At 38.4% G+C, this 9,416-nt stretch overlaps 2 protein-coding genes across 2 annotated transcripts; one reads left to right on the top strand and one right to left on the bottom strand.

Moving 5' to 3' along the window:
- The first annotated feature begins 657 nt into the window (after positions 1 to 657).
- Positions 658 to 3,563, top strand: LOC134101430 (CD48 antigen-like). Its single transcript, XM_062555095.1, has 6 exons — positions 658 to 817; positions 1,063 to 1,383; positions 1,510 to 1,782; positions 2,331 to 2,459; positions 2,589 to 2,662; positions 3,253 to 3,563. The coding sequence occupies exons 1-6, from the start codon at positions 775 to 777 to the stop codon at positions 3,337 to 3,339; spliced, it is 927 nt and encodes a 308-aa protein (XP_062411079.1). The 5' UTR covers positions 658 to 774; the 3' UTR covers positions 3,340 to 3,563.
- A 1,918-nt stretch (positions 3,564 to 5,481) lies between these two features.
- LOC134101421 (HEPACAM family member 2-like) lies at positions 5,482 to 7,492 on the bottom strand. The gene is made up of 4 exons (XM_062555082.1): positions 7,386 to 7,492; positions 6,472 to 6,807; positions 6,053 to 6,343; positions 5,482 to 5,970 (listed from the first exon to the last, which is right to left on the bottom strand). The coding sequence occupies exons 1-4, from the start codon at positions 7,447 to 7,449 to the stop codon at positions 5,831 to 5,833; spliced, it is 831 nt and encodes a 276-aa protein (XP_062411066.1). The 5' UTR covers positions 7,450 to 7,492; the 3' UTR covers positions 5,482 to 5,830.
- Positions 7,493 to 9,416: the final 1,924 nt, after the last annotated feature.

Below are 9,416 nucleotides of genomic sequence, written 5' to 3'. Positions count from 1 at the left end.
TACAAGAGGTTTCTGTTTTGACGCTTTGGACTAAACAATTTCATTTTTACAGTGTAAACAATCTGCAAAAATGTATCCCTATTTGTCTCTGCCTCGGAAGCAGGGGCATTCTTGTAACCACAAGGGGGAGCTATTATACCACATTTAGTACTTACAGCATACTCTCGGAAAGAATACATATAAACACACAGAAATTAGACATTTGAGGTAATTGGTGGAAATGCCTTTTGCTGTCTGTAAGTCAATAGTATTAAGTTGGGCAAAGTGTAGACGTTATTCAGTCTTAACCGTATAATGATTTATGCTAGTCGCACATAAAAATAGCTTGAGTTGAAATGATAAACAGTTGACCATACTATGTGGAGATCTGTAATACACGTCTGTTTAAATGAGACTGATCATTAGATAACATCAGGAATGAAGTGTGAGACTGGCTAATTGCATTAGTGCATATCTTCATCTGCACTTGCATCTTTAACACTCTTTCAACGCACTATGCTGCTATTTATTTAAAGGCATGTTAGCTGACCAGAGCGAGTGTTTAATTATGAAGAGGTCCATCGAGAACCCAAATAAGATGATGACCAACACGTGACATCAGCAAGTCTAGCCTTAGGCTATACTCAGCCTGTGCTGAGAGACTGGGTGACATGACAAAGTCCTCTTGGTGGATGTTGTCCCCTCCTCAGTTTTTCCACATTGTTTGTGTTGAAAAGCTAATTAATTAACTAAATACATTTTTTTTGATAATGATTTGTGACATTATCAGTTATAATGCAGATAACTGTATTCTTCTTTTTTCTTTTCGTCGTTCAGGGTGAGTACATTTTAAACATTCCTTTGAACAAACAAGGTTTTGTAGAAAACCAATGTCCTAATTTGCTACAGTCAATTAACAGCTCACAATATAATTAATTTTGTCAAAATGTTTATCAGATAAAGATACACACAAACAAGAGATGGGAGGAATGGAGATGTGTCTTTTGAGTATGTAGTATATAGTTGGTGAATGTGTATGTTTTGCATATAAACTAATACTAAAGTGATTATGTTATGTTGAAGTGCCTCCAGGTGTGAAAGGTGCTGTTCAGCATACGGTAAGAAGAAAGGAAGGAGACACTGTTACTCTGCGGCCAGAGGACACTGGAAACCAGGAGAGGATCACATGGCTTTTTGGGGAAAAAATGATAGTGGACAGTCCAGACACAAAGGGAGACGTCTTCAAAAATGATACAGACTCATTTAAAGGCAGACTGCAGCTGGACAATCAGACTGGAGCGCTCACTATCAAGGCTGTTAACTCTGCTGATGCAGGCATATATAAACTGCAAGTCTTAAAAAAAGGAGTCATATCCACTTGGGAGTTCGACGTCTCTGTGTACCGTGAGTATCTAACCTTGGGTTATGTTACAGCTATCCCCGACTATTTTTTTTTTAATGTTGAATAGTAATTGCTGTATACTTTTATAAATACAGTTACAACAATTAGACATCTTGTATCTCTGTTAGCTCCAGTAAGGTCTCCCACCTTCAGAAGGGGAATTTCTCAAAACTCCTCTCAGTGTGCAGTGGACTGCTATGTGAAGAATGGCAGTGAGGTGAGCCTGTCTTGGTACAAAGGGAATGAGCTGCTGAACAAATCCAGTGGTTCAGATAACAAGACGGACCCTGCTGTCACTCTGATGACCAAACAGGAAGATAATGGCACCTACTCTTGTTTGGCTTCTAATCCAGTCAGCAATATAACAATCCAACTCAACATTTCTGAGGTCTGTGTCCAAGGTAAGTCAAGAAGCTATTCATATTAGAACATCTAAATACAATTTGACATAGCCCACCGTAGCCCATGGAAGCTGGTGTCAATTCACATTTAAATATAAAACACATTTTCATTCTATTTAGTTATTTTAATAAATCTTTAGATCTCAAGAACATATGTATTTATCTTCAGATAGTGAAACGTGATGGCTGAGTTAATGACGTAATTATACTTTTCTGGGAAGAGACTAATGTTTTCCAATTAAATGGCCTGTGTGGACTGAGGAGCTGGAGCAGTTTACACCAATTATTGCATCACATTTCTCAAGATGCTTGCCTCAGAGAGAATATTGACATTGGAAATTTTGAAATATCACAGAGCATTGACTTGACTTCAAATTGACCAAGTCAAAGATAAGATTGAGATATTGAATCAAATATGATGCTATAAACAAATGTTTCATTATCTTGAGGTAATGACATCTTGATAATGGTAATGACTTCAGTAAATATAAGCTGAAGCTGGCATCCTAAGGTGTCCATAGTACCCAAGCTCTTTCGCTCTTTTGCAGCTTTAGACATTGCCACAGGTTCTACATTCCTACAAGTACTTGGAGGGCTATGCATAATTCTGTTGGTTGGCCTCCTCATGATGGTATTATATTGTATACACAAGAGACTCTCCGTAATTAAGTTTGAAGGCAAGTGAAAACATCTCATACACAAAATAAACATACAAATGGCATATATTATATGAGTTATGGATATATCTAGACCTATGACAATGCAAACAAAGAAATAACTTGTATACATCTTCCTATATTTCTTAGCTGACCACAGTGTTGAGGAAATAAACTATGTTGATGTCAACATTCCAGGAAATGCTTTAAAATCCAATGTGCAAGTAAGTTGATAGCTGCAAGAGGGAGTTAGATATATCTGTATTAGGGCTGTCAATCGATGAAAAAATTTAATTAATTGCATACTCTGTGATTAATTAATCTAAATTAATCGCATAAAGAATCTTTGCTGTTAAAGCATTTTAAATATCTCAGTTCAAATGAATCATTGAATAATCAGCATTAGTGACATTAAAGTTCAAAAACTGTTTTATTATTACTTTCACTGTTCAAATAATGGCTATAACAATCTATAATATAACCTAATATGCTGAGGAAATAAATTCAAAAGTGCCTCGGGGCCTCAATGTCAACACTGTTTCTTTGCATTGATTTACCTTAGAGGTCAAAGGTCACAATTGATTAATCTGCGTTGTTTTTTTTAATCAGTTAATTTTCCTAAAATTAATTAATCGAAATTAATCAGTTGATTTGACAGCCCTAATCTGTATATTTAATTATGTCATGTATGATTTATTAATTATTTATATGAATTTGTTTTATGTTTGTTAGTTTATAAGTGAGTTTAGGTATTGAGGTTATTAGAAACTCAGAATAATGCAAATAAAATCTCCCCATTATGTGGTCTTTACAGATCGAGTTCACCAGAGAAACTGAAACAGAAAAGTTGGTGCAGTGCTCAGATGACATGGTAGTGTACTCAGATGTTAAGACTCTGTGAGGTGGTGAGGGGTTATATTGTGATATAATAATATAGATGTAAGTTGTGTTGTGTTAGTTCACTGTGCAGGCTAGACATTTGATCATTACGGACTTAAACCTTTTGCCTTTCTCTTTGTGCTACTCTAAATTAGGTGTATGGGGTCCACAGTCCTGTATATCTTAATTCATACATTCGGTAGCTCTGTTACTTACGTAACAAATTCAATTTCTTTATCCATACTAATGAACGTGAATGTTGTGAATGTTAAGTCTATACATAAATGCAGTGTTGAACCTGAAAACTCCAAAGGGTCTTGTCTTCACTTGTTTAATATGTCCTTGAACCATGAGTTGTGCTGCAGGCGGTGTGGTTGACTAGAATTAGAATGTACAGTACATTCCTTTGATCTTACAAATAGAATGGCATCAAATCGCCAGCTGTATTTAACACATAGTGTTGGTAACTGACTATAACACACAGTGAACTGCTTTTACGTGATCTCCAAGCTGATTATATATGTTTCGGAAAGCATTCTGCTAAATGACCTACCCCCTCCATTTTGCTAAAAGTCCTATTCATGATCTCACACAGCCTCACCAACACACAAATCTAAAATCAAGCTGCATGGTATTGCATGGCAACATTTCCTCACCACCCCAAGCTGGTTAAGCACTCTTAAGTCAAGGAGCAATACAGGGGAAAAGATACATATCTAGACACATACTGTTTACTAACAACATTTTTTTGTTCCTGAGATTAACATGAAGACAAGTCCATCACATTTCCTGCAATTTTTTTTTTTTTAAATCTCTACTTCCTGACAAATTACTTGCAGAGGACAGGCAAACAGTCCCAATGATAGAGTGAACTTCTGGTAACTGTTTAATCACCACAAGCTGTGAGTGTGTCTGCATAAACATGGAATCATAATTCAACACATTGTTAAATCCAAGATGCTTTAAGAAACTGCCACATTGCTACATTGACATACTGTGTAATTTCTAAAAAGAAAAAGGAGTAATCTTAAAATATTTTAATCCGTCTGAAGGTACAGCGCGAGTTTTGTCTTATTAAGAGAGGCATACACTGTTTCCCACCATGATATAAATCATCAAATGACTGTGTATCCAACCACAGGATATAAGGGACCACTGTGCCGTTTTCTTCTAATCTACAGGAAGTCTTGAGTGCACAGCTGGCACTAAGACCCTGGTCTCAGTTGCCTCGTATTCAGATTAAGTACAGCGGAAAGTATTTCAATTGTGTTCTATTTCATGTCAGTACAAATTTGTCTGACCTAACTATTCACATCATACAACTGTTTGCACTGGCCACAGAAATACAACATTAACACTTCAAAACAAATACACTGACATCAACTCAATGTCAATGTGCAGCCTTCATGACTAAATTTGTGTATCCACTGCAAACAGGGTAAAAGAAAAGTAGACGTAGACCATCATCTCCCCCTCTGTTGTCCTGTATAACTTGTGTAAGAAGTAAGCCTCTAAGAAAACAAACACATATATGAGAGAACGTACAGTAAAATGTATAACAACAATATGTGGCAACACTATTTGGAGAATTAGTGTGGATTGGAGTGGCGTTTTGTGGATGATAAATCAAAAATTATTCCTGTGGGTGCCTTTAATTTAGCTAAACAGTTCAATGAGAAAGTCTGGAACTGTTGCCATGTCAAACTAAAAGAAACTAGAGCTAAACAAAGGGCTTAAGTGCAACACTGTAACACGTTAGTCCTCAGTTCAGAAAAGACACACTCTAACCACAGTATGGAAAGCACCAGCTTTTACACCCGCAAGTGACGGCTTCTCTTCTCAGATGTCTCTGCTCTGTGGCTCTTGATAGGTTTGTTCATTGCTGTTGGATGTTGAGACCTGCACTATGGCTTCATTTAAAACCAAACAGGAAGTCACCGCCTTGTGTGCTATACGGTTGGCAAAGTAGCTGTTGCCCCATATTAAGTGCAACATAGATACCCTGTATGTTGACTTCCCGTCAGTACAGATCTAACGGAATTACAATCTACAAACTTTGGATGAAAAAAGTGGCTGCTAAATGTAATGTAATAATAATAATAATGATAATATAAAAACAATCTGATTGCAAAAAGAGGCTGTTTATTATTCATTAGTAGGCTACACCAATGCTTTACATCAGAAGTGATAGCAATAACAGAGAATTTATAAAAGTGAGTGATAACAGAACCTGTTGGTTTTGTTTTGTAGACCCAAAACCAAGACCAATGATGCACTCTGCTACTAACATACCAGTAGTAATGGTCCCAGTACAACCCTGTATTCCCTCCAGGTTGTTTATGATTGATTTTAAAAGACAGAAATAAGTACACAGGGAGCATGTTTAAAGACCTTTTCAGTAATCAGAGAGCACTGATGTTTTTATGTCCTGTCAGGAGACATCAATGCCAGTGTTACTTCATAATTGATTTATAGAGCAACGATTTGCACTCTTATTTAGCACCTTTGAATTCTTAAGTCAAACAGACTATTCCATGTGATTTGTTGCCTCTGAAGTGCTCTACCAGCAGGGCAGCCATGACCACGGTTACCAGGGCAGAGAGGACCAGGCGCACCACAATGGCATCGCAGCAATGAGAACACTGTTTAGAGCCTGAGAGAGATGAACAGAGAGAACAAGGAAAGTACATGCAGTGAACTAACATTGAATTCTTGTGTTGCACTGCAAACTGTACCTTTGTGTAGCAGAAGGAGCTCTTCTGTACTTAGTGGCACTGTTTGGTTGTTGACTGGATTAGCAGCCACGCAGGTGTAGACAGTGATGTCCTGCTGTCGGACCACTAGGGGGAGCCTGAGAGTGATGTTGATGTCTGGACTGCTGGTCTTGCTCAGCAGATCATTCCCTCGGTGCCAGGACAGTGTGACCTCTCTCCCATTCTCCACAGAGCACTCCACTAAAACAGCCGATGGCCTGATGATTGATTGATTCCCTGGTATGGTGCTCAAGACAGGCTTGGGGACTGGAGCTGCTTGGGCAAAGAGAAACTGTTGGTTAACACAAGCTGTCTTGCCATGAGAAGTTAACCCATGACTGTAAACATCTGCTTATTATGTTCAGAGAACTATAGTGGAAAGGAAAACATTTAAAACACACCATAAACTGCGCACTGAAAACAGGTGACGTTTGAGAACCCTCCACCTGTTACTTCAACGCGATAGATTCCTGAGTCTATGGCTGTGGCATTCCTGATGGTCAGACATCCTCTTTCTTTGTCCAGCTGCAGTCTGTCCCTAAATCTCTCACTGAACTCTGTATTTATGTCCCTCTGGTATATCTGGGCTATCAGAGTGTTTGGATTCAGATGACCATATGACCAAAGGACCTGGTCATCAAACTGAATCTTCTTGTGTGCAGATGTGTGAAAAGTGATGCTCTCGCCTTCCCCGATCTTCATAATCTGTTCTTCAGATTCCGAAGTAGGCAGCAGAGCTGGAAACAAAACATAACAACAAACCACAGGAATGACAACCAAGGTGGGTTTGAGCGGAACTCACAATAGCCTGTCCATTCCACTGAGTGGGAGGTCAGAAAGAGGTAATGGAAATGTCACATATACAGTATAGTAGCCTATATGTGCCGCATTGTGTATAAGCCGCAGGACAGTGTTTTATGCAAGTTAAAAGAAACAAAACCATAACACCATAAACTGCCCCCCTGTATTAACCTCATAGCTGAAGACATTTTGCTAAATCAATATATAAGCCGCGGCTAATAGTCAGGAAATTACGGTATATGTTTTGGGAATCCCTTCAAGCTTTCTATTCACTTGTATGAAAAAAAAGAAACAGTCACAAGACAATCAGTAATTCAAATCACCCTCAAACCATCTACATTTGAATATCTGAATATATGAAAGAAGAAGTGACCCAGATTGATATGTGTTGAATCGTATTCTAAGGTTAACATGTCCATGTCACTAAAATGTGTTGCTGTGATACAAATTGATATGAACTAATGTTAAGTTTCAGAAATGTATTTAAAATATTAAATCAAACCAAATTCTTTACCTGTAGAAAAGGACAGGAGAGCCAGAGTGACATGAAGCATCTCTGTGGCATGTGATGTTTGCATATAATCACAGTATATTTCTAACAAGTTTAAGTTGAGGTGTTTGAGGAAGTGGGGCCTATTCTACTGCATCACTAAGACTGTTAATGGAAAATGAGAATGCTAAACAGGAACTAAATCACCACAAAGTCTGTCTTTGAGAAGAGCATTTGAAAGGTGTAACTAACATAACATGTACATCACACTTTCTTCAACAGCTGTCAGATATACTGTACTTGGTATGAAGATATGAACAGCAAGTCTATGGCAAATCAGTTAAGATTTATAAGGAGTTCACTGGGACAGAAAAGCTACCAAGGATCCTATAAGAAACCAGTATGATCACCATAACTAGTGCTATTTAATTTAGTATGTTAGTTCAAAACCATACCGCTGCTATCGCCTTTGAGGGTGATACGGGGGCTTCAGTTACACCTCTGACTGGCCAGCTGAGTGTCAGGAAAGTGCCCCCTCTCTGAACTGGAGCTCACTGCCGCCTGGTTTTGAACAGAAATTTGAGTGAGGGTAGAAATGGATATGTTTTTCAGAAAATATTGATTATTTAACCCTCACACACATGCTGAACATTCAAATGACCCACTCATCCTCAGAAATATTAGAATAGAATAGAATAGATACTTTTTTGATCCCGTGAGGGAAATTTGTTTCTCTGCATTTAACCCAATGTAACCGAATCAGTGAACACACACAGCACACAGTGAACACACAGTGAGGTGTGTCACACACTAACCCAGAGCAGTGAGGTGCCTGCCCAACCAGCGGCGCTCGGGGAGCAGTAAGGGGTTAGGTGCTTGGTTGATCGAACCGTCAACCCTCCGGTTACAAGTCCGAAGCCGTAACCAGTAGGCCACGGCTGCCCCGATGTATTTATTTTGTATATACCCTCAAATAAACAGATATAACATACATGCACAACTTGCATTTTATTTTTGATACTCGGGAATCAGGAAATAGCCTACACTTTTTAAAAAAAAATTATGACATGGCATTCACAAAAAGAGGCTAGACATTTTGTCATAATGCTCATAAATAGACCAACCCCAATGTTACACACACACACACACACACACACACACACACACACACACACACACACACACACACACACACACACACACACACACACACACACACACACACACACACACACACACACACACACGCACACACACACACACACACACACGTAGCATGTGCTGTCAGTGAACACAGGATGTGGTGGAATGGTTCTCACTTGTCTTGTAAAGCAAGCTTAGGCTTCTCACTCTCTTTTCTTCACATATTTTAAACATGTTACACCATTGGGTAACAGTCTGTGGATAATATCTCTCTCTCTGTGTGTGTGTGTGTGTGTGTGTGTGTGTGTGTGTGTGTGTGTGTGTGTTTGTACGCACAATATTGAGGGAGGATTATTTGGAATATATGTTGAATGAACAGTAATTTAATTTAACAGCCTAACAACTACAGTATCAGAGACATATAAGAAAATGTCATGACAATAGCTGAAAACCTTCAATTGGTTGAAGAGTTTCAGTCTTTCTTTTTTTCACCTATGTTTCATATTCCTTTCTTACCCCTCCCACCCACTGTCTTTCTTGCTCTCTTTTTTTCTGCATCTATTTGCTCTGGGCTGACTTGCTCCTTCAAAATTCTGGCGGTTTAATTGTTTCCCCACCCCCTGAAGTTCAGAGTAGTAAAACAAGCAGCAGTAAGGTGAGTCCACAAATTTACATTTATTTTATCATTCCGTAATGCACTGTACATTTTTTAGTTCGCTCTTTTTGCTAAAAATCACATTTGATCTCTGAAGGATGCTTTTATTGGATTTCTCCTTCCCTCTTCCCATTTTAATTTCCATCTATGATTTTGTCTTCAGGAACCTCAAGTTTCTAATGTTTAAGTAATATATTACATGTCAAAATATCTAGACCCAACATCTGTGTAGAATGGTATATAGCGTTCTGACACGG

The sequence above is a fragment of the Sardina pilchardus genome, chromosome 2 (assembly GCF_963854185.1).
Source record: "Sardina pilchardus chromosome 2, fSarPil1.1, whole genome shotgun sequence".
Classification (NCBI taxonomy): Eukaryota; Metazoa; Chordata; class Actinopteri; order Clupeiformes; family Clupeidae; genus Sardina; species Sardina pilchardus.
This window is presented reverse-complemented; position numbering and strand designations above follow the sequence as displayed.